The 25598-nt window shown below is 42.5% G+C and overlaps 1 protein-coding gene across 3 annotated transcripts in view; it reads left to right on the forward strand.

Moving 5' to 3' along the window:
- Positions 1 to 25598, forward strand: part of PDZD2 (PDZ domain containing 2) — a 201946-nt gene that overhangs the window by 152098 nt on the left and 24250 nt on the right. For all 3 annotated transcript variants that reach the window (XM_085043523.1, XM_085043524.1, XM_085043525.1), the window contains 9 exons: positions 10527 to 10638; positions 12559 to 12707; positions 13349 to 13468; positions 15943 to 16057; positions 17744 to 17817; positions 17977 to 18202; positions 19168 to 19285; positions 21742 to 21874; positions 24715 to 24796. In XM_085043523.1, coding sequence (XP_084899649.1) covers positions 10527 to 10638; positions 12559 to 12707; positions 13349 to 13468; positions 15943 to 16057; positions 17744 to 17817; positions 17977 to 18202; positions 19168 to 19285; positions 21742 to 21874; positions 24715 to 24796 — 1129 coding nt within the window. The remainder of the gene's footprint in view (positions 1 to 10526; positions 10639 to 12558; positions 12708 to 13348; positions 13469 to 15942; positions 16058 to 17743; positions 17818 to 17976; positions 18203 to 19167; positions 19286 to 21741; positions 21875 to 24714; positions 24797 to 25598) is intronic.

Consider the following 25598-nt stretch of genomic DNA (forward strand, 5'->3'; position numbering starts at 1 on the left):
CTGAACCAGGCTGTGCAAATACTGCATATCACCAGCCAGGACAGAGGAAACTAAATGTATAGAAAAGATAAAATTCATGTGGCTTTTTACCACCTGGCAGGATGGGGGAGATTTTTCATAGCAAAGCTTAAAAGCTGATTTCAATTCTAGTATGAGCTCAAAGCATCACAAGATTTTATTTTTAAATATATATAAATGTATAGTATATACATTATTGCAAAATTGCTTTGGAGATCACTGCTCTTTGCTGCTCTCATGCTTTTGATGTGTCTTCTCTTTCTCTCACATATATTCCATTATATCTATACTGTAGATAAGGGATGACAGTGTGACTGAGGATTAAAGCAGGAACTAAGCTGGACTATTTTTAATCAGTGCAAATATAATTGTATTAGACTTCCAGGCTGGGTGGTACTCAAGGTCTGGACCAGCTGAGACTGTGATCTCAGTCTTAAGAGTCAGGTGTCTTAGATGTGAGGCTGATTCTCAACTCAGCTCTGTCCAGGAGTTACCTTTCTCACCTCTGACAAGAGGTTAATGGATTTTCTTGTTTACTCTGCAGGGACTTAAAGGGATGCTGTCAGGTGCTGGGTGGTTATGTCATAGTGAGTAATTCAGAGTGTTTTATTGGCAGCTGAGGCTTCACTGTCCCTTTTCTGACCCACAACAATGTCTATCTAATTCTTAAACAAGTGTAGAAGATACTACAAAATTTGCAGGAGCTCCTACGTTTGTCAAAGATGTTATTTCATTAACTTCTCTGTGAATATAGTTGACTACTGAGTATTCAGAGCCATGATTAACTAAAAAATTTGCAGGAGCTCCTACGTTTGTCAAAGATGTTATTTCATTAACTTCTCTGTGAATATAGTTGACTACTGAGTATTCAGAACCATGATTAACAGACCTGATGGACTTGCTGCTTTAGCACTTGATTGCCTAAAGGCTGAACCAGGCATGAAAAACAATCAGTTGGAATGAAGGTATGTATTCAAATCTTCTTCCTTGTAGCTACTTAGAACTCAGCTGGACCAGGTTCTTGAGGAAACTGATGTAAGTTATCACTGTTTTGAAATGGGACACCCAACCAAGGTCTCTTCCGACCTGGCTTACTTTAAAATTCTGTGGAAAAAATAATAAAAATGAAAACAATGTTTTCTAGAGAGTGGAGGTTAAAAGATTTCTCCGTGAGCAAGATGTTTCCACCTCTTTTAAAGTTCTGCTCCAGCAGAATGGAAATGGAAATGGAGTCTGAGCTAGCCAGCTTTCCCAGGACACAGCAGAAGAGTTCAGTTACACTTGAAAACTCTAATTTAAGAGAAATATCACTTTAAGTCTTATTTGAAAGTCTACTTGTTAAGTTTAATTAATAAAAATCACATAATAAAATTTAATTGTCATTCTGCTTTTACAGTCTCCTTATGTAAAAGCCTGTTTAACAGTAAGCATGCTTTAAAGTTCTAACTTTATTAAGACTTGTGCAGAAAAAGGATTACATTAATATCCATAAAGTACATTTCTTTCAGAAGGAGTTTGGCCAAAATGTTCCTTAACTTCAGACATGAAACACTGGGTCAGAGGGTTGTATTGTCCTAAATGGTCCTGAGACATTTAAACTCCTTCACCCCAATCCATATTTTGCCATGTGCAGTTGACACTGCTGTTCTAAAATGTCACTATTTATTTCCAAGTGTGAAATAGGATAATATGATAGTATTTGCCTTGGATAATTTATTTTGAATTCTAATTCACTTTTACTAGTGTTTCTGTTGTTTGAAATTGAATCTGTCGCTGGTGGCTGGGTGGTGGAGCAACCTGGGAAGTGGACTCTAAACGGAAAGCTCATCTGCCAAGAATTTGGAAAGTGTCCAATGAATTTGGGGCACTTTTGGTCCCTAGACAGAAGCATGTGCCATTCTTTGTTGCTTCAAAAGTTATTTGCCTTTGTGTGGTTAAATATCTGATGGTCTGAGTATTTTTTAAATGTTCCGTTTCAGTGACCAGCTTCATATTAATGGCCTGACAGTCTAACAAGTTAGTAAACACAGCAAGAGGGTGTCTGCCTTGGAAATTTTGGATCTCTATTTGCTGGAGGCAGGAATGGAAGGCTGGGGACTGCTCCTCTGTACTTAAATCTTGTGTTCTCCCCTGGTATGTGATGCTGGAGGCAGGACCCTGAGCTGAGTCTGTTCCATGCAGAATAGAACTGTACAAGAGAGAAAAGGAGGTCATCCTTATCTCTGCCTTTTGCTGGGGCACTGGGAAGGGAATTTGTCTCCCCATGCCCAAGCTTATCATGCAGGCAAGCACTGGGGACACAGTCTGTGGCAGCCCAGCTGCATGATCCTCTGCTGTGAGCCATCAGGCCCTTTCTGCTCATATTTAACCATTTTGAGATGACCTGAAGTGTGTGATTTGTGCCTTCACGTCAGCACTGGGTGCATTGCACGCAAAAACGGCTGTGACCCAGCAAGGTCTTCACCCTCCTACCAGCAACAGAAACAGGATGTCTCCCTGTAAAGGCTCCTTGCGTGATCCGGGTTACCTGATCCCTGCCAAAACCCACTTGTGGTTTTCATGCAAGACGTGTACCTGAAAGGGGATAAATAAACATGTTTGGTGAATGTGAAGAAATGCATTTGTTTAACTCTTCTCTTTCCCTGATTTTATGGTTTTTTTCTGTGCTGTAGGACTGACTAGTTGTTTTCCACCATCAGCCTTTCCGTCGTACCAGGGAATCCATACATAATTACCTGTAGCCATGCAAGCATAATGAAGAAGAGAATAACAATGCCATAACTTTAAAAACAGTCTTGGGGTCAAAAGTTCTACTGGAAACACTGAGAGAGAATTTCAGAGAAAGCATTAGCATTGAGAAGGAACAGGAAGCATAACTCAACAATTAAATGTGTGCAGAGCGTGGGGAGGGGCCCTCGTTACTTGGAGTACTGGTGTGTTTGTTCCCATTGCACTCTCTACACAGGCTGCAGAAACACGGCTCACTCTGCAAACAGCACTGTATGGCTGGGAGAAAAGCAAGAGAAAGATTTTCCTGGCAGAAATTTGCTTAGCAATGAAATGCTTTACTTAGGGTGGGGGGAAGGGGAAGAAATTGAAGAGCCTGATGTGGGGCTTGGCTGTATCCTGGGAAGGGTTCAATAGTACTGTTCCTTTTCGTGGTCAGGGCTGGCAATGTTTACAGATCCTGCCCTGTGCCACATCACCCTTGGAAGGGGCAGGCAAGGGCAGGGTCCAGCTGCACCTTGGTATGGCTCAGAGCTGCTGCTCAGCTGTAAATGCTGAATTTGTTGAAGTCTGGCTGTACTGTACCTTTCTGAGGTACAGGCTTGTCCAGCTTATCCATGGGTCTGTGCCCAAGCAGTGCCCTTCACTCATGCTGTGGCTGATGAGACATGCTGGGTTCTACAGTGACTCCAGAAGCAAGTTTTCAGGGTAAATACACTTAGGAATTTGGGCAAGAGGAAATGGCAAAGTGCTTGGGGACCAAATCTTGTTCACACGGTGTGTGCTGTTTCTAGAAGCCCTGTCACATTAAAATAAGCAGTTGCAGGGGGGCTTGCTCAGTGATGGGCTGATGCTGGTGCTGTGGCACTGGTCAGGGCTGGGGGAAGGTGTTGGCATGCTTTGCATGAGGTGGGGGAGAAGGAGTAGTGCTGAAAGGCCCCCAGGGGCACAGTGTCACTGAATTACTGTTTTTCACACATTGTAAAGTTCACCTGTCAAGGAGACATTAACATGAATGTGTTCTTCACATCAGGAGGGAGCTCCTCAGAGCACTCAGTCGTACCCTGTGCCTGGCTCCCAGCCCTTTGGGGCCTCTTTCCACTGCCTCCATCTTAAAGGCAAGACCAGAGAAAGCTCTTTTACCCGGGGGCCAGTACTGGAAGGGTTTTCTGCAGATGTGATTCAGTCTACAATATGTGAAATACCTCCTGCTGCTTGGGCTGGTGGAAGATAACCTTTCTGACTTGACCATAAATAACAGTGTAGACAAGGCCCAGCATTACATATTTGCTCTTCCCGTGTGATATATTTGAAAGCCGAGTCAGCAGAGTCATAGAAACACAAGTTTATCTACGGTACAGGTTCTGCATGGTCTTTGTTTTTGTGAATGAGGGCTTTTCCCATAAAGTATCAGATACAGTACAGCCTGTCTCTCCTTTGGCTGTTTGGATAACTGCCCAGTTTTGAAGGAGATGAACTGCCTTTAACAAGCTAAAAATAACACCCTCATGGCACTGGAACAAGAGAAATGCTGTCACAGCCATGCAATTCACATACATTAGCAGAAGGATGATACAGGCTCTAGAATTTTAGAGTTAGTGAATGTCGCAGCACCACATCTGCAAATTTTTGAGCATGTACACAGTCCAGTCTTGGTTGGGATTGGGTAAAACTCATTTGAGATGTGTCATGCAGCCTCTAGAATGTTTGAGGCTTCAGATCCTTGAATATGCAGGTGTGAAAGACACTTAATTCCTACATATTCCATATCTTTTTGTATACTTAGGATGGTATAAAATGCCATTTTGGAGCTGAGATCCAAAGCTCCCACCAGTGGCGTCATGGGAATGCTCTCTGCAGCTGTTGGTTGATGTCAGTATTAAGAAGGTCTTGTTTCATTCTCAGGAGGGTTGTTTATTTTGAGGAGTGATTATTGCATGTTTTGTCCCTCACTGGGAATTAGAAGATTGTCATTTAAAAAAAAAGAAAGAAAAATAACATAAGCAATTTATTGTTTGTCATGATGTGAATGCTCCAGATTTGTGCTAAGCCACGAACTGAGCATGTATTAAACAAAATAATGGAGTAGCTGAATGAGCTTTCATACTACTTGAGTTCCATGTTTGTCACCGGATCATGGAATCCTTTAGGCCTCTGCTGTTTTCTAAGACTGGTCTTCTGGGATCTCTCTGCAGCACATAGAGACATCTCGTGGGCAGTGACTAAACTGCATGGAAAGCATGTGTCCTGCTTTTTTTGATGTTCTGGGGGAAAAAAGGATACAGCATAAAAAAGAGAACAGCAGGGAATCTGTTTGTGTGCATTTGATTTCCTTTCACTCAAAAGCTGTTTCTAGTGACAATCATAATATACTGCAGAAGAAGAGTAATCTGGTCCAAAAAGGATTGGGAACTGTTTAGCTGGGAGCATCTTACCGTTTCCAAGGCATGTGTTGTCTGTGATATGTGTTTCTTGGAAAACTTGGCTGTGTTAGCCATTTCCTGCATTTCTTCCTATTTAAGAGGATATTTTCTGGAAGTTTTTTCTCTTCAAAACATTATTAATAATTTTAGTGACTCTTTGGAAATCTGAAAATGGACTCTGTTTTGCTTGACTTCAGCTCTGCCCAGTGACTCATTTGGGCCAGCCCAGCTGGGATCCTGCTACATCAAGAACCTGCCAGCATCCTCTAACAGTGGTCAACACATTGTTGCTCCTGGTATCAAACACATTCAAGAAGGTTTTGGAGAGTCTTTAAAAAATAAATAGAATGTTCTGGAAGATGAAAGTAGCTCAGATCAGCCATTGTACATTTCTTACAGAGTGTGCATGGGCAGATATTGCTGTTGGCTTTGTGGTGATGAATGCCAGGTTTTGTTTCATGTGCAGGTTTGTGTGTGACTACTCTGTAGATTTTGAAAGAGACACAAAAACAACTGTTGGGGTTTTGTGCCTCTTGAAGTGAATAGTAATTCCCTCTTTAGCAACTACTGCATTATACTGAAGGCTTAGGGTTGGTTTTGAGTGCAGGCATTTGGTAAAGTGGAAGACTAGACATTCTTAGAGAACACTTTAAAAGCTTTTGTTTTATTTATTTGGCATTTCCACCTATTCAGAAAGCTGGGCAGCTCCAGTTCTTGACTGTTTATCAGATTTCCTGATCTTTTGCTGCACCAAGAGTTTTTCAACACTTTCTTTAAAATTAAGTAAAGGGGGCCTTGGGTTCCTGTCTCCTTTGGCTGGGCAGGAGGAAGTACGAGCTGCTCCTGGTGGTACCAGCACAGGTAATTCCCAGGCAAGCTGCTAAGGAAGGTAGTGGATGCATTGTGTCACCAGTGCTGCTAAATACAGGCCAAATTTGAGTCCTCCTGGGGCCTCCCTGGTGAATGTGTGAAACTGCTGTCTGCCCTGTCAGCTTGGCACCGGGGGAGAAACCAGGACATTGGTTTTTTTTGGGGTGCCAATTTAAGGCACTGAATCAGTGCTGACATGGAAGTGATGTTACTTCTCTTTTCTTCCATCCCTGGTTCCCCAGAGCCACAGAGAAAGTGGTTCTCTGCTTTTGTGTCATGAGAGGGGGAGAGCAGCAATGCAGTGCCCTTTGGAAGAGGGGAGTCCTCTAGCTTGCATCAAAAATTGCTAAGTCTGGATCTAATGTGAACTTTTTGTGAGTCCCGTGGTTCAGTTGAGGGAGCTCCCTGGCTGTTAGGATGTGCTGTGTTTTGGAAAAATGCCCCTGGGTGCTGCAGCCCCTGATGCAGCGTGTTCCAGCTCATCAGCCTCCTTCTAGGATCTGTGCAGCCGTGTACATGCCCTAAAACAGAGCAGTAAGGCATGGAAAACTCGGTGCTGTCCAAGATCAGAAAATCCATGTCCTCTGCATCACTTGCAATGTTAATTCTCGTAAATTATAGTGCTGCAGTTTGTAATTTATCTGTGAGATGGATTCAATTAAAGTGAAAAAGAGCTAATTTAAAAGTGAAGGTATTTTACTTTCTGTGCAAGGCAAAGAGACATGTTGAGTTCCCTGCCTAGCAGATACATTTAAGGCTTAAAGCATGCTGTGCCCCATAAAGCAATACGTAATTGCACAAATAACTGAAACAGCTAGAATTATGCCAGATCTTGGAAGAAAATCTTGAAAATTTTTTGAAAGGCTAAAGGCTTTAAAGCATCAGCTAGTCTCGAGGGACTAGGAAGAATGATTTTGTACAGGGAGCAGGTGAAGTTTTGCATTGGGTGTTCTGGACATTGCTCTGAAGGGTCTGTGCTGTCTCCTGGTGGAGTCCCATTGGTGGCTTCCCCACAGACAAGTGGTGTTGGGGCAGTTCATGGTTAAATGTTTGGGTAGTGCTGTCTTAGGAAAAACTGTGGTGGCCAGAGACCAGGACAGAGTGTGAATGGGATGAGAGAAGATGTGGAATTTTCCCATGGAGTTTGTGCTGGGACACAGCCATTCCTCTTTCACATAGCTGTTCTGAGAAAGGGCAGTGGTCTTGCTGGTGGACTCGCTTTGCCAGTGCGGGTAGAGCAGAATTTGCTGCAGACTTCTCAGCCTGATTCTCACTGCTTCATTCCCAAACCACCAGGATAAGCTGGCCTGCATGCTGCTAGTGCTGTTCGGCAGAGCCAGCCAGGCTGTGCCGTGGGGACTCGGGTGAGCTCGCTGATGGGAAAGGCAGCAGCTGAGGAGCTCTGCAAGGGCAGCAGAAAAGCAGTTTGCTTATTAAATTGTATCAACCTCTGCGTGCCGTCTTGTTTTTGTAGATCGGCAGGGATTGCCAAGCTGTTTGCGGTTAAACAATGCAGACTGTCATAATCCTGCTCCTCATCTCGCCTAATTAAGAGCCTGGTCACGCTGGAGCTTTGCCCAGGCGAGGACTCCGAGGGCAGTTGTTCGTTCTGGTGCAGTGCCAGAACCATGTGTCCCTGATAGCGCCGTTTCCTTTGAAATCAATTGAGATGTCACCGTCACTTGATCCCAGAGCTACTTAATGAACTGGCAAAATGGGCTCTATTTTTAGATCTCCTTTCAAACTACTGTGCATGTTAAAGCTCCCCTTGTCCTTAACGCTGGGACGGCATTGGGCAGGATTTATTGGTTTAGTTTAATAAGAGACCTACAGGACTGAAATAATAAGCTTCATTTCCTTGAAAGTGAGGAAAATTAAAATGGCATGGTTAAATCTGGGCAGCCACCTCGAGACAGTAAAGCAATATGTTCACGGCCAGAAGGATAAGGTGGAGTTGGGTTTTTCTTCTTGTCTAAGTTATGAGAGAGCCAAAGATTACAGACACACGCCTTTGGGGAGTTCTTGCAAGCTTTGTAGATCAGATTTCTAAGTGTTTTCTGAATAGGATAAAACTCCTAGTGGTTCATTAGGCAAACTCAACTTAAAGAATATCTACTCATTGCAAATGTTAGTGTGTCTTCCCTTGTGTGTTTATAATTAGTGTCAGAAAAAATACTTCTGCTAAAATAAAAAAAAAACCCCACAGACACAGATAATTTAAATGTTTTTACTTCCTAATTGTAGTCTGAAGCCTAGTTGGATAAAATATAATTTCAGAAAGATGCTGAGAATGTCTAGAGGCTTTCCCTAGCATTGGTGTTTGCACACATGTGACCTTCCGTGGATCATACATGGGGGTTGGATGTCTGTAGGCTCACAGGCTCCAGGATTGCCATGAGGGGAAGACAGCATGGGGTGCACAGTTTTAATACCAGTGGAAATTGCGTCCTGTTTTTCTTCCCACCCCACTAGATGAAAATGTATGTAGCTGCAGAATGCATTGGTACTTTTCTCCTATGACACAGTCAAAACTAAAAGCAGCAAAAACCCCAACATGTCAGCAACAAACCAAACTCAATCCTCATGTAGTTGAGGCACAAGATGTACTGAATATATCACCCTTGAGCCTGGGCTCAGGGTGGAAATTTGCCTTGACAGAGATGATTTCAGCATCTCTTTGTGCACTGCTACAAATGAAGTAATTTTTCCCCGTCCTCTGTGCTGGAGGAAGTGGTGTAGCTTTGGGCTGGGAGCTGTGTGGTCTTGTCAGGTATAACTGCCCATGTCCATGCAGACTGCAGAAACCAAACTCTACAGCTACAGACTTGAGCTGTGTTGTGCTCACCTCCAGCAAAGTCAGATTGGACCCATCCCTGTCTGTTATGATCGTTAAACAGCATGCCAGCAAAAGTGGCTGTTTTCAGGAGACATTTGTCTTGTTTTTCTTCATCCCTGTGCTTCATGTATCTCCCCACCACAGAGATAGCACTGGTTTTGTGCACCAATTGGTTTGTACACCTGTAAAACCCCCAGCTATGTGATTTCTGTGTCTGTGCAAGTGACTTCTACCCTTCTACAATGGGGGCATCCTCACTTCACAAAGAGTTTTTCCACTTGTATGGTAAATTTCAACATATCTTTGTGAGTTCCATGGGGTCCTGTCTCATTTCCATATGCTTCCGGTGTCTTCTGGATATCCCAGGTGTCTCTTGGAATGAGAGTTTGTTATACTTAGGCTGTGGTCTAATTGCTGATGGTTTGGTTCTCTTGGGTGGGTTTTTGAATCTGATGATGTCTTACATGTTTTCTGGAATGAGTCTTTCATGAGGATGACCAAATCATAAGCGGTGGGTTTTTTCAGACTGATGAATGAATCAGATGGTTCTAAGTTTATGTGGAGCTGTGAGCTGCTAAGCATTTGATGCTAGCAGTGGACTCTGAAGTAGTTGCTGCAATGCCTTGAAAAATCAACAGCTACTAGCTAGGATGTACAAATTATGTGTAAAGTAAGTGTAGCTGTTCATGTTGAAGGGGGAGGAATAAAAAGCAGTTTCCATTCCAGCTTCCTGTTTTCTGCCAGTTTTATGTTTTCCTGAAGTTTCTACTGTTCAAACTGAAATCATGAAGTCTAGACTCTGCACAAAAGATAAACTTTGGCTTTGTTGGCTGGAGTGTAAGAGGGACTGGGGGATGGGAGGCAGGTTGTGGGAAAGACTGACGTTTCTAAGATTGAATAGCAGAAGCAGAAATTACTTTTACAGTCAAGTGTTTGGTTACTTGGGCGGGGTTTTTTTAAAACTGACTTCCAGCAGTTCACCAGCACCTTCCAAAATGCAGGGGCTGGGCAGAGCCTGCCCATGGGCAGCTCTGCTTCTCCCTGACCACACAAGAGCAGGAGGCAGAGGACATGTGGCCGTGCTGCTTACCTTGTTACTTGGCGTCTGGGCAAACGCAGTCGGTAAACAGACTCCTGTCCTGGTGCATTTATTCAGGGTGGGGGGGTTGTGATTCCAGCTGTAAACTTAAATTACATATTTCTAGGCTCTCTAAGTGCTTAGCTGTCATAACTTTCTGTTAAATAAGTTTTTCATCATCAAGCTTTGCACTGGTGCTCAGCAGACACAATAAAATAACGCTTTTTAAAAGTGGTTTTCTCTGTAAAGATGTAATGTCTCTGGAAGCCTGCAGAGCAGCGCAAATGGAAATAAAAGCTAGAATTTTGTTCAAATGTGTGCAGAAGTACCTGAGTGTGATGCCACAAGTGCTGGATGCATTCTGGGGGCATTTGTCTGGTGTCTTGCAAAAGATGCCTGGCTGTAGTGTCCAAAGGCATTACTAAAAATTGCTTACAGCAAATGTATGCTGACTTAATACAATGACATGTTTTTGAAACAAAGATGATATGCAATGGAATTTTGTGTCCCATATTGAAAATCAGCTTAGTTTCATCAGCATGTCTAGTTGACAAGAATTTTTTTTTTTTTTTAGGTGATGGAAACAGAGAAGTCTCAAGATCCAGCTTGTGCAGAAGTGTCCAAAGGAAACAATCAGAGTTCAGCTTTGGCAAGTGGCATACTGAAATACAGAAGTCGGTCCCAAGGTAAAGCTGAGCTGATAGAAGATGGCAATAGTAGATTTTTTAATGTTGTGTATTTATTTTAGCTCTCTAAAAGTGAGATAGGATTCCTTCGAGATCATATTAGTTTATTTTGGAAGGAAAATCCCATCTATAAGATAATTGCATTCAGCCTCCTGAGCTGAACTATTGTAGGAACAAAAGTATTATGCAAAAGTGTGGAAACATCTTTCTTTTCTTGTTGTTTGTTTCCTTCTTTCTCTTTTTTTTTTTTTTTGACCATTTGCATTGTCTGTGTATTTTAAGATAGCTCTGCTTAAAATGCCCATTATGGTGACTAATCACCAGATTTTCTGTTCCTTTGTCCCAAAGTCTTAACGGTAACCTCTGTGCAGGGCTTGATCATGTTCTCACCCCTAATGCTTTCTGAGGCTCTGTCCCTCCTGTGTTTGCCTTAATTTCCAATTACTGAGGTATTTTTAGCATCCTCCAGGGAACTCCTCTGCCGGTAGCCCCTGAGGCTGTAAGTTGGTGGCTCACTGGGAATCCAGACCCTGTTCCCATGGGTGCTGATACCGTTGGGCTGTGGGTGAGCCTGGAGCATCCTCCAGCCTGGACTGCAGCAGAGAAGGGAAGATGCATTTGGAGACAGGCAGAAAACACAGAATTACAAATGTTCTTCTAGAAGTGTAGGGAGGGAGAAGTGATGGAAGAGGGTTAGTTGTAGGTGCCAGGGAGGGAAGGAATGCCAGCATGCTGGGTCCTGCCAAGATTGCTATCCTGTCTGTGTGCAGCAGCAGCAGCCTGGGTGCTGGGGGAAGGGGAGTTGAAAGCCAAGGTAATTTCAGACCCCGAAGCAGGGAGCAGGTTTAAATTGCACTCTGGGCAGTGGGTGCAAATTCTGTGTATGGATGCATCAGCAGAATTGCTTTCATGCTGAGTGAAAAAAAAAAAAAAAAAGCAGCTGCCCCAGCTCTGTGCTCCCTCCTTCCTTGGCACTGGCAGTGATGCTTGGGCAGCCTCAAGGCAAGGAGGAGGTGACAGAAAACATGTTTGGGGCTCTCCTGGGCAAGTTTGCAGAGTGTCTATCTCAGCCCATGACTCCTTGTTCCTGGAGTATAGATAGGGCAGTGAGGATGAAAGGAAGTCAGGGCTGTTGCTCTCTGTGGCAGCTCCAACATAAGGCTGGTTTAAAGTAATCTTAAAGTCTTGTCATGAAATCCCACTTGTGCAAATTTGGCCGCTGCCTTAGGGTTTCATCTGTAAAACAGGGGTTAATGGCCCTCCCCTGTGTGGTGGGGAAATGACAAAGATAAATGTGCAGGAGCTGCTGTGACTTGGGATTCTGCAGGCACCTTGGAGAAAATGAGAATTGGAGGAACCCTGGTGTGAGGAGCTGGATACTCTGTGGCTAATTACAGGATGTCCTTCAAGACAAGTAATTCTGTTTCTTATGTGAACTCTGCACTCCTCTCTTTAAGACAGCTAGGTTTGTTGCCACAAGGAAAGAAAATAGCATTTTTTGGGCACATTTGTACTTCTTCCATTCCAGAAAAAATTCCCTCAAAGTGACATGACACCTCTAGAAATGAATACTCCTGCAGTGTCAGGTCTTTTAATTTTAAATACATGAAGCTTGAGAGCTTAGTGCACTGGCAAGTGCCATTGGGTGTGAACAGATGAATTTCTTTCCTGTCCCTGAGCTACCGATTCAATTTTCTTCTGCTTTTCCTTAATACGACGGGTTCAGTATCACTGACAGCAGGAAAAGGTCTTGGTAGGGTGTGATCAAAACTGGTTTCTAACTGCCTAGCTTGGAAGTTCATAGCATTGTTTTAAGGCGTTTTAGGTTGGGATTTGCAGGAGGTGATTATTGCCTGCTGGTGAGAGAGGCTAAGGCAGCTCTCAGATGTTTGCAGGATGTGTTTCTGTGGTTTTCCCTAGGTGCTGGATCCCGCTTGGAGTCTGTGGGAGAAGATGATGAGCTGACAGTGGAAAATGGTGAATCAAATTATGAAATAGCAGTGAAATATTCCCGGGGTGGAAGAAAGCACTCTCTGCCCCAGCAGCTGGAGTCAGCAGGAGCCAGACAGGTGAGTGGGAAGGCAGAACTGGCCATGAGCACCTCACTGTGCTCCTATGGCATCTGTCTGGGGCTCATAGAAGTGAGCAAGGGTCATGAAACAGGATCACATGGGGACACCATGGGACTGAAACCAGGCCTGGACACCAAAATCGGATGTGGTGGCCACCTGTGGAGAACTTCTTTGAGCATCGTGAAGGGAAGTACTGCTTGTGGCCACAAGGTCCTAAGGTTGTTCATCTTAAGAGCTGCAGTTCTAGAGATCTGAGGACTTTAACAAAAAAAAAAGTCCTAATGCTCTTTATTTTAATTATTTTAAAATGTAGGCCTTTCCCTTCTCCTTTCCTTTCTCCTTTTTTTTTTTAAAGCAAATAAGGACTTGAGTATATCATGAGGTTACCTTTAATCCTTTTAATTTAAATTGTGACTGATACATTTCAAAGTGATTCCACTGTGCGAAATGTGGGAAAATTACTGTGGCAAGGTTCTCTTAGACTGTAGTGATCTGGGATATCATCCCTTGAACATTTCCCTGAGTGTATCTATAAGATGTTGCATCCGTCTTCCCCAACACATGCAATTTTCCCAGTATGACACCCTCAGTATCTGTGCCAAGCAATCAGAGCAATTATCCTTGTTTGTTGATGTTAGGACTATCACATCGTGAAGAAATCTACCCGTTCCTTCAGTGCTGCCCAAGTGGAATCTCCATGGAGACTGACCCAGCCGTCCATCATTTCCAACATCGTCCTGATGAAAGGGCAAGGCAAGGTGAGGATTTCTGCATGTTTCTCACATGTAGCAAGAGCTGGCATTTAAGAGGTGTCTCCTGTACTTCCAGCTGCACTCAAGGTACCCACTAATAATGCTAAAGATAAACAAATCCCATTTCCAAACATAAATGCCAAAGTTACACCTGCAAAATACAGAGGACGCGATGTTTGTGTCATGCACTTGACACAGGGTGGCTTTCATTTTGGTATGGTGCATCTTGCCATTACCATTACTGAGATATCAAATATTAATGATGGATCTCTAAATATGTATGTTTATGCAAAGTCGGTGCAGCTACAGAACAGTACCTGTTCAGATGTATATTTATAGACAAGCATATTTTCCTTCTGTGGAATCTGGATACGTTTTTTAAAAAGATAAATTACTGCAAATTAAGCGTTAAACTCAAAGACAGGTTCCTGGCTGATTGCTTCTCTGAGAGCACTGAATTCCATGGGTCAAAAAGTCCTCTCCCCCAATAATGTGTTTACACACTTCCTAGAAACCAGCTGCCTGAATGCTAAGGAAAAATAGATAAGCATTAACCTAGGTGTATATTGTTTTCCCTAATCAAATCCACACTACTATTGGCACTGTCATTTAAATATGCTAAAAATATGCATGTCCTTTTGTGAAATTCTCTTTAAAGTCATCAGATGGATTTGTTTTGGACTAAGAAGACTTGTATTGACTTTCAAGCTCAAATGCAAAACTAATTCCTTGTCGTGCGTTATGTTTAGCAAAGAGTTAGTGAGTTCTGTGGGTAGACTGACTCACAGTTGCTTTAACTTTCTTTGGTTTAGGAGCTTCAGCTCTTTCATGACAAGCAAATATTTCCTCATTTTTCATGTACTTATTTTTTAACTCTGTTTTTCTCATAAAATTACATTATTTCTCCCCCTGGGATAAGCACCCTCTCCTGCCTTTCTGCACTTAGCTCCAAGGTTTTAGGAAGCAGCTGGGAGAATGTAGACTCTAGTGATCATGAGCCACCTAAAGTAGCTGCCATTTTTTGTGCCTTCCACCCACATCTTGGGTGATCTCCTCTGTTTGGGATTGCACCGTGTACAGTTTGTGCAGTAGCTCTCACTTTATTGTCCCTGTGCAGACCTGGGACTTGAAACATTTTTCTACAGAGTTGGGGTGTTGGTGGCTGGGAGCCAAGTGTTTGCCTTTAGTTTTTCATCTGTAGGTAGATCTGCAAGGAGTGGCTTCCTGCTGTGGAGTGGCAGAGCTTGTCTGGGAAGGTGAGCTAGTGTAGGAACTGCTGTACTTTTGCAGACATATTTCTTCCAACCCACCCATGGAGCTTTGGGGAGAACTACTGTGTCTGGGCATGGGAGTACTAGGAGCTGCCTGCTTCCTTTAGGTTGATTTGCAGTTGATAATTGTGCAGGGTTGAACAGTTAGTGGAGTTACTTTGTGCTGCACAAGGGAGCTGAGTTGCTTCCTTTCCAGAAATCAGTTACGTCTTATCAAATTACTAGAAGGTTGTAACTGTGGTGGCCTGCTGTATATTCACGTAGTGAAACAGAAGATCTGATTGTTGTATTGGATTGTAAACACAGTGCTTGCCCTGGCAGCATCCCTCAGCTGGAGAGCACTGCCCAAGGCAATAATAATGTCCATGGCTTCAGATCACTAAAGCACAACAGTTTTCCACTTCCCTTGTCCACCTGGTAGTGGCTTTTCTCTTTATTCTCTAAAATGCATGTACAGCAGTAACAAGAGGGGAAATATGGGAAACGGTTGTGGGTCAAGGAAGTGATTTGTCTGGGAAATAGCAGAAGGGGGAGAGGTTTGTTCTGCTGTGTTCATCAGTTCTCTGATCAGCTTTGCAAGATGGTCCCATAGCCAGCTGGGGTAGTGCAGGGGTAAGAGATAATGGATGGAGCCCTGGGGAATCTCTTGATGTAGATTTATTTAAATACAACATGATATATGTCTCCAGAATAATTAAAAATGTACATGTGAGTGGTAGCCCCCACATGCCATTCCCCTTTCAGCTACATTCCTGACATTGCAGCACTGACCTTATGTCATGTTCTGAAGCTTTTCTTCTTCCTGAGGAAATGTAGGATCTGTGGCATAAGAGAAACCTGTAGTTAATCCTGGATATAGATCTCAGGGGTAGGAATCTACTGTCTGCTTATTTAAAAGGAATGTGTTGCTGTTTTTAAAATGAGAAAGCCATTGACCCAGCCTTTTGAAAAAACCCAAAATAATCTCCAAGTAGAATTTTTGCTATATCAGCTTAGGGTGCCTGCTGCTGCTTTTTGGGCTGATAAGTGTGCTGTTAATAGAGTGAAAGTAAATGAGGAAATGGAAGGACAGAGTAAGATGGCAGTGCAATTCATCAGAAGGTTTTAGGTTTTCATCTTTCCCTTGTCTTGTACATTACTGGCAGTCTTTCTCACATAGGTGATAATAAAGTAAGGTGCCAGCTGTGTCTTCTCCTGTCTTTTCTGTAGGGTCTTGGATTCAGCATTGTGGGAGGTCAGGATTCTGCTCGTGGACGCATGGGAATTTTTGTGAAGACTATATTCCCAAATGGAGCAGCGGCTGCTGATGGAAGGCTTAAAGAAGGTATGGTAGAGAGAATCCAACTTCACATAAAGGACCACAATGGGATATTATTTCAGTCCAGGAGGAAAATTCAAGTACAGCTATTAGGCACCTGGCCAGCAGCAAGAGGCTATGGAAAATGTAACATACCCTGTTTGTTCATCCTGTGGAAGATCATTCATAGCATTTAACTTGATTATATTGCATGTTGAGAAGGAGAAACTACAGCATAGTGGTGGCCACTTTGTTTTCCCCTCTCTCTTTCAAGAACTTTATTTGCCCAGACAGTAAGCTGCAATTTTTCAGTTGGAGAGGGTCAATGACAGCAGGGAAATATAAACAGCAAACAACATCCAGCTTAAAGATGCTGGCCTGAGAAGGAGTTATATACAGGGACGTGATTGGGAGAGGCTGTCTGAGCTTCCTGGTATTATTTTGACAAGACAAATAAGAGTCATAACCAGAAAAAAAAAAAAAAAAAGGATGGGATTGGCAGTAAGATCACCTTGGTTAGAGAAGGAGATGTAGCTAGATTTCATTACTGCTTTTCCAGTCTTGGTCTCTGAGCTGAATGCATAGCCTGCTCTGTGTGTGCTGCACCTTGGTCTGAGTGCTGTGTCAGACACACAGACTCTTAACACACTGTTGAAAATACAAAGTGACCATGAGTTTGGAGTGGTGGTTTACAGCCCTTCTGCAGGGGTTTTATTACTTTGCTTCTATGAAAAGCTGCTCCTGTATTACTTCTCTCAAGCTGCTCCTGTGTTACTTCTCATATCATCATTCCCCTCTCTATGTCTTATCACACTTGTTGTATTTGAGGCTGTGTTTGGTGCCAACTCTCACACTTGCTGCCAGGGGGAAGCTCTCATCCCTGCATCATGTAGGTTGTGCACTTGCCGTGGGAAGCCAATAAGTAGCAGCTGTCCCATAAACCCAGCAATCATCTGCAGGCTATTCATAGCTTGCAAACTCTTCTTTTTTTTCTTTACTGAGGTTAGGAAAGGAGAGGAGGGCTAGACTTAGCTGATGATATTGCCCCATGTAATTTTGCACAGACACAATTATAATTGCAGGGAGTGGATCTGAATCATGCTGACCCTCCTTTTGATAAAATGAAGGTAGATAACACAGCTGGGTGTAAGTAGTAAGAGCCAGAGCCTGGAAGCTGGTAGAAATCTGACAGGACATGTTCCTTGAGGTGAAAAAGACATTTGCTATCACAGTGTGTGGGCTACATGCTTCTCTGTCCGCAGGCATTTAGTAAGGGAGCACATTTGCTTTCTGCACATGGATGCAAGGTTAGTTTTCTCTGAACAGTCTTTGAAGTGATGTGCTATAGTGTTTCACTTAGTTCCTCATTTCTCCTGTTAATGCTTAGAAAAGAAAGGCAGTTTTATAGTACCTTTGGACTTCATGTCATAATAATCTATTTTCAGACTTTAGTTAAAATCCGTAGCATTTTCAGCCTGTTTGTGAAATACCAAGTTAAGGATCTCTGCTGAAGAACAATTTTTTACTCTGGTAATTCATCACTAGTAACTTGTAGAGATATTAGTACAAGTGAAAATAAATTGAGAACAATAAAAGGCTTTTTATTGAATAGTTAACTGGAATCCTCATAGTAGTGGGTCACATCATGTTCAGGGAAGACATTTTAAACCTTTACAGTCTCTATATTCTTTTTTTTTTGTATCTTTTTACCAGGGGATGAAATCCTAGAAGTAAATGGAGAGTCTCTACAAGGACTGACCCATCAGGAGGCCATCCAGAGGTTTAAGGTAACGTGGATGTAGCGCTGGAGAGATTCACACTCCTCTTCATTCATTGCCATCTTATACCCCCCTCTTGATACTTTTGCGCTGTCAAGTTACTGTCAAGAGTTACTGTGTTGTGACAAATGTTGTTCACCTCATGGGAGTTCTGTGCTGTGTCCACAGCAACTCAAGAAGGGTGTGGTGACGCTGACGGTGCGCACACGGCTGCGCAGCCCCAGCCTCACGCCCTGCGTCACCCCCACCTTGCTGAGCCGCTCCAGCTCCCCCAGCTCCAGCGCCAGCGGCAGCGTGCCCGTCCCCGGCCTCGAGGAGCCCGAAGGCTCCTCCTCCAGCCGCAAAGGACCTGGCCCCAAGGACAGGATCGTCATGGACGTGACACTTAACAAAGGTGAGGGTCCATCAAAATGGTCTGGGAGAACGAATCACGGTTTCTTAGGGAAGCTTTTGGGAATAGGCTAGAGACTCTTATTCTGGTGCCCCCACACCTGTGCCTCTTTGACCTTGAACCTCTTACAAGTTGCAGTCAGTGTCCATGCTGCTGAAAGAGGGAGGCTGTGAGATACCAGGCAAAATGTAAATCAGCCTCTTGGCAGCCTAAGTGGCCATGCCCTTCTCTTAAAGGGCATTTCTGGGGAAGGCAAAGCTGCACAGTGTTGAAAAGTTCCTAGATGACCTGTTTGAACTCCTCTGCAAGGGTTGCTGTCATTATTAATAATGGCTCATTATAAACTTGAGGCATATGTTATATGTGCTAGACAAATATGCCTATTTTTAAGACTTAAACTATAGTGATTTGAAAGGTTGTATTCAAAATTTTGAGAGAGAATGTAATATGTCCAGTAATTCCTACTTTAGGGATGTTGTTACCTGAAGGAGAGCAAAGGTGAATGTGGAGAGAGGTGATCATTAAACCAGAGATAATGCCTTGCCTTCCTTTGTGCTTCTTTGTTGTGGAATGCCATACAGGTATTTAACAAAAGAGAGCAATACAATTGGCAGGATCTTCTGTGCTCATGTTTTCTGCTATCATTTTAAGTGACATCTTGATTGGATTGCTGCCCCTACTCCTTTGTGCCTGGGACCAAATCAGACCTTGTGTGACATTTCCAGGAGGTTCCCACGGCGCAAAGAGTATTTTCTGAGAGTGATGAATCTCAAAAAACAGTCAGGATCAGCTATTTTCAATCCTGATTTCCACTTGTTGGACTTGGCTTCCTGACTGACTGCACCTAGGGCCAGCCCTGAAACAATAGCATGAGCCCTGAGCTCAGATGAGATGTGGGAACACAAACACTTGTGTGTCCTGTGTGATTGCAATCTGCCACGTTTCTTTGTACTTCTTGTTTTTCACAGAGCCAGGGGTTGGGCTTGGCATTGGTGCCTGTTGTCTCACACTGGAAAACAGTTCTCCCGGGATATACATTCACAGCCTGGCCCCAGGATCAGTGGCTAAAATGGATGGAAGATTAAGGTTAGTTAAAGCAGAAACATGCTGGAGTGGTTTTACAATAAAATCGATTGAGACTTTGTTTTCACCAATCAGTTGACATAGCAGGGAGGAAATTTATACCTAAGAGTTCACCAAAAAGAAAACATTTAAATAAAGACATTCCAAAGTCATATTAAATACCCAAGAAACATTATTCTCTGTTCTGGAAACAGCGTGATCATTAAGTTCTGGGTTGTTTGGTTGTTCTTTTAAAAAAGTTCTCCATACAGAAAGCTGAGCCTAATAGCACCCTTTGAAAAAGGGGAGCAGCAATAAGTGCAGCCTCATGCTTTTTTGTGAGAGCTGGAGCCAGAGACCCCAGACTGGGAGGAAATTTGCAGAGCTCTGCTAAAAGCTCAGTCACCTGAAACTCTCCTAAAAAGAGCTGGGGTAGATGTTCTTGCAGCTGCCTGTGTCTGTGGCTGCAGCAGTGCTTTTCTGCCCTTATTCTCGGTCTGGCAGGATTGCTGCAGGCTGACCAGTCCAACTCACTCTGTCATGGAGTTGAAATGTCTTTAGGAAGCAGTCATTCCCAGGGTTCCCTTATGCTTTACCTTGTATCAAGTGACAGAAACTTACTTGCTTTTCCTCTTGTGGAAGTTTCGTCTTTGAAAACCATTGAGGAAACCTTCCTGCATAATGTGTTCCTGCATAAATGCTGGTGAGCACTGGGAGCATGGCTCCTGAGGGGAGTCTATTCTGAAGACATGCTGGGACTGTGTGATCCACTTTGAATGTGTGGTGTGAGCACTGCTGCAGAGAGGCTGAGCAAATGCCTTGCTTTCACATTGCTAGAGAGTGCCTTCTGTTTCCTTTGCTCACTAGGAAAACTCCAATAGAGAAATTTGATTTCTTGGAATAGAGGAAGAAGATAATTTTATGGTGGCATTGCTGCCAAAACCCTTGGAAGTTCCTATCAAATAGAAATGTCTGTAAGAGACAGCATTTAATGGTAACTTGCTTTCCTGTAGGCCCCTTTGGAAAACATTGCAGTGCTGGTTACGTCTGTATATAACAGCTGTATTGTGTATTAGGTTTACGTGATTGATTATATCCAGGCATGCTTCCCAGATTTTTAGCTTGCTTCTTTGAGATGTTGCTTCTGTTGTCCCATCAGTGATTTATGGCTTCATAGGCCAAGACTTACAGGATGGTTTTGATTTTTTGAAAACATTGTTAATCAAATGCTGGCTTTGCAATGCCAGGGGAGGTTTGAATCCAGCTCCACTGCATCTGAGCTCCCCCTCTCAGTCATGTGGCTGTGTGACTCCATTTGTGTAAGTCTGAAGGATGAGCAGAGCAGTGGCATAATTGCACAGCTGATAGGTCACCTTTGCTTTCTTGAGCCTGCACTAGAAGTGCAGGATACTGAATTGCAGTCGTTACATTGTCTTAGGTGTGTGTACTCATAGTGTAAACACGTTATTGTCACAAGTAGCTCAACATAAGCCAGCAGTAGTAGATTCTTTGAGAGTGTCTATTCAAAACAAATGTTTCAGGAATTATGGAGAATGCTTTAATGATATCCCTAGCTGATTATATTTTCTTTTGAATAGTTCCAGATGTCTGAGCACCATAAGCAAGACTTAAGAAAGTGGGAAAACAAAACTAAACAATCATACAGTCATAGAATGGTTTGGGTTGGAAGAGATGTTAAAGATCATCTTGTTTCAAACCCACTGCCATGGGCAGGGAACCTTCCACTAGGTCAGGTTACTCAAAGCTCCATCCAGCCTGGCCTCAAACACTTCCAGAGCTTCTCTGGGCAACCTGTTCAGTGCCTCACCACCCCGACTGTAAAGAATTTCTTCCTAAAATCTCATCTGATCCTGCCCTCTTTCAGTTTAAAGCCAAACTTCCTTGTCCTATCACTACATGCCCTTGTAAATCACACAGTGTGTTTTCCTTTCAGGAGAGTTTTGTTTTGCTTTTTCTTTTTCCTTTTTAATGGATTCTATATGTTAATTTTTAGCAAATACAGGCTTACCAAGCTCAATTTTTTCCTGGAATCATTTCATAAATTCATATCTAAATAATGAATTTCTTATCAGTGTTTCTGTTAAGTAATTCAATATGGTGTGAAGGAATAGCCCATGTGAATCTAATTTTTCCTCTTCTCTGCTCAATAAGTATCTGAATGCAGAACTGGAATTAAAGCTTGCTTTCACTCTGGTCCAAATGTAGCCAGTTTTCTTGGTTGATTTAATAGAGATTTTTGCACTGACAGTAAGTGCAGAAGGGATCTCTGAACCTCCCTTACGAACTCAACAGGACTTAAACCATTCACATCACTGGGAGCAGCAGCAAGACTGGCTTCTTGGAAAGTCACATCTTTTCCAGAACAAATGCATCTTTGAAAAATCTTGGTCATCAGTTGATAGTACACATTTTCTGCATGAAAGGTGGATGCAATTAGGTGACTCTGTGTCTCTCTGCAGCCGGGGTGACCAGATTCTGGAGGCGGATTCTGTGAGCCTGCGTCACGCGGCGTTAAGTGAAGCCTACGCAATCCTGAGTGAGTGTGGACCAGGACCGGTCAGCCTAATCATTAGTCGTCATCCTAACCCAAAGGTGAGGAGAAAATGAGTGAGTGTATCTGGGTTGTTTTCATTTGACGCTGTAATTTGAGTCTTGCTGTCGGAAAAGCAGAAAAGGAAGAAAATGGCTTTTTCTCTCTATGGCATGTATTGTGCAAGATGTCAGGATTGTAATGATGCTTCCCAGTTTTGTAAGTCATAGTGATGCTGGACTGTCCCTGCTGCTTTTCACTTAGTCACCCACTGATCAAATGCAGTTTTCCTGGAACTACTTGAATGGAGTGTTCCCATCTTTCTTGGTACTTGGATGAAATCACATCAAAAATACAGCACAAGACGTCTTCCTCCTAGAAGTTATTTTGCAGTAACTTTGTCTTTGAGTAGAATATCATTTAGGGCCAGGAATGTAAGTATCAACAGCTTGAATTGATCAACTATAATAAAGTAAAATCTATCCAAAGATCAAAGTTTTCCTTCAGGAATTAAAACGTGAGAATTTGGAGTGTACTGCTACTGAATCCATGCAAGGTCAATTTGGAAATAAGGCTGTATTTACAAAGTAAGTGTTCTCAAGCATTTTTTAAAAATTGATGATAGAAGATGAAAGCACATTAGCCAAGCTATAGGGAATAACAGCTTCTTTTATTTCAATATTTCAAAGAATTTCATGAGTGTACAAAACCTTCCTGTTTAAACAGGAATGAAGCTGTAAAAATATTTGCATTAGTGGGTCCAGAAAGCTCTGACTTTTGAACTCATAACTACAAATGGAGGTCTTAATAAAGTCATATCTCGGAGAACTCAGGTCTCTTATTTTGTAATTAATCATGTATTTTCTGCTAAATCAAATACACAATCAACAAATAGGGGTCTATTTGCCAGAGTTTATTATCTTTGCTGGAAGGACTTGTGCTGCCAGAAAGAGAGAGGCTGTGGTTCTCTTAAAGGTAAGCACAGAGAGGGTAAGAATTGGGCTTATAGCCTAAGGCAACAGTATTTCTGGTGAGTCTGTGTGCTGTGCTGAACCAACACAATGGTTCAATGTGGTTGCATTATTAAGGCAGACAGACTTTTTGGAGAGTCTGTAAAGAGCATGAAATGAAAACACCATGCTGTAGAGCCTGCCCTTTCTCATCTGTCCTTCTTGCTGTGGTGGGGTCTTGAAAGCTGATGAGTGACCTAACCTGGTGTCTGCTGAAAGGATGAACTGAGTTAAGCTAATTGCTTGCTATTACTCCCTCTGGCAGAGGGAAACTATTAAGTGGCTCCTATTACAGTTTTCCATAAGTGGTATTTAAGATGACAACAAAGTCGTTGCCAAGAAATGTATGAAAAGCTAAAAGTTGAGCTGGAGAGACCCTAAAGCATTTTTCCAGTATTGAATCCATAATCCAGGCAGTATTGAATCCATAATTCTCATAGCTGGATCTCTGGAGGAGTGTCCATATGGGAACCAATATTTATTGTCATGTTACTGTCACCCATTTTCTGAAAGCACTGGAGGATCTGTAGATAAGTGTGGGTATTTTATTTTTATTTTATTTGCTCTTAATAATACCCCAGCGTGCAGATGGGAGTTAGGAATTAGCTTGTCCCTTTCCATTTTGAACTGTCAGAGCCATAAAGGATGCTAAACATCAAAGTTGGCAGAGTTTGCAGAAGCATGGATTTTCGGTTAACTTTAAAAAAATACTGCAGTGTGCCCAGGAGTTGGTTTTACTCCTGGGATGTTTTTTACCAAAAGGTTTGTGTTAAGGCCATGGATCACAGTCTAAGGACTTGGTCCCTGTCGTGCAGTAACTCCCTGCAGTAACTCCCAGGAGCCCAGGGACTTTTGGTTTACTCTAAAGTCGTGACACAGGCTGGAACCAGATGTGTTTTTACAAAGGTTCATGTTGTTTTGAACATTTTTATACCTAATTTCTTATTTTATAACACAAAAGGTCCGTAGTACATTCTGCTGCTGAATATGTTTGCTTTGGTGTTTTCATGTACTTCCAAAAGAAATACCACAAAACTTTCTTTCTTCTTGTTATTCTGAGTGAATATGGCATTTATGCTGTATTTAAACTGCTGAGTTTGCTTCAGAATCTCTCAAATCTTCATGGTTCAGGAAGATTCAAGTTTGTAATCTCTATTTATGCTGAATTTTAATTCACTTAAAGCAATGTGCATAGAAAGTATTTTTGACAGAATTAATTTGCTTTCTGTTCTTAAATATATATTCCTGCAGACTAGTTGTTCCTGTATAAAATTACATGTTTTCCAGTAATAAGAATTAAGTGTATGGCAGTAATTTAGGACTAAATTAGCAAGTATGGTAAACCAGTATTTATTCTTAAACCAGAGAAACATTCATTACCAATTACTGATTTAGGTTTTCTTTTTAAAAGCAAGGAGAAATGAAAATTAAGAAGACAGCCAATATTATAGGAAGTCTGGTATTCTTCCGGTAGGTTAAGTGTAGAATAGCTTAATTTTCTGATGTATGCTTGTACAAAGCAGCCTTTGTCTATTTTAAAGTCATATTTTCTCAACAAATCAATACACAGCTCTTAATTGAGTTAAAATTGTGCTGTAATAGTTTCATTTGATTTCTTTTAGTCTGGGATTGTTTTATTTGTTGGTATTGTGTGGCACTTGGATGCAGTCTTTCTGTAGCTGGCAGGCTTCTGCTTCCTGGTTTCTGCAGGAAAGTGGCACTGAGAGAATCTGAGTCAGGGGACAAGGACTTAGAAGCCCTCAGCTAGGTCTTATTTATTGCATCTTTAAAAATAGTGGCTTATGCAAAATGAATCATGTACTTGTGACAAGTGGTAAGACTCTTGTAATTTCATGTACCCTGTTTTTGCTTTGTCTTCCTCCCTACTTCAGGTTTCAGAGCAGGAGATGGATGAAGCAATTGCACGTACTACCCACCGAGAGAGCAAGGATGTCAGCTCCTCTCACGTCACAGGTAGCAACATGCTCTCTTCTCTAGTGTGTGTCCTTTCCCAGATGCAGGAACAGTTAAGACCATGCTCTGAAGTTCCCCAACATTAGTGTTTTGAGAGCCCTCAAAACAGCAGAACAGTCTCATCACTCCATCCACAGCAGAAATTTTAGCATAAACATCCAGTTCAGATGGATTAGCTCTGCAGCTTATGTTATTTCCTTTGTTTCACTAGGCTGCCATGACCTGAAAGTAGGGTCGTCAAGAGGTGGTTGCTCTCAATTTTTTTCAGGATGAGAGCAAGCACAATGTTCCAGTAGGGAAAGAACAGGAGTGATCTACTCCATCTGTGTACGCTTGCTCTTATCAATGGCAAAAAATCCCACAAAATATTGTGACCATTTGAAAATGTCCGGGTGCTGCGCGCTGGACTATATGTTTTAACACCATTTTAATCTTTTAAGTCATGTCAAAATATATGCTCTAGCATCTCTGTGATGTGTTTGAACTGTATACTTAGCACTTCCTAAAATCTGGCAGATGAAAGCAAACTCTTGGCAATGGCAGAGTGACCAGTATGGTGATACTGAAGCAAAAATGTTAGCTTTGTTATGATCCCCTTTATGTGTGTGTCAGTTGAGACCTACTTTGAAGCTGACCTTGCCAGTGGCTGCTAATTTGTCTTTTGAGGTTGCCCCTAGTCAGCAGCACGCTCCAACAGGTGGGGAAGACCATCTTCTGCTCAACTCTTGTTCACAGCAGGGCCTGGCTGGCGTAACTTGTGTTGGTGGTAACATTCCTTCTGACCTGACGGTGAGAGGTTGTG

The sequence above is a fragment of the Lichenostomus cassidix genome, chromosome Z (assembly GCF_008360975.1).
Source record: "Lichenostomus cassidix isolate B80296 chromosome Z, HeHo_3.0, whole genome shotgun sequence".
NCBI lineage: Eukaryota > Metazoa > Chordata > Aves > Passeriformes > Meliphagidae > Lichenostomus > Lichenostomus cassidix.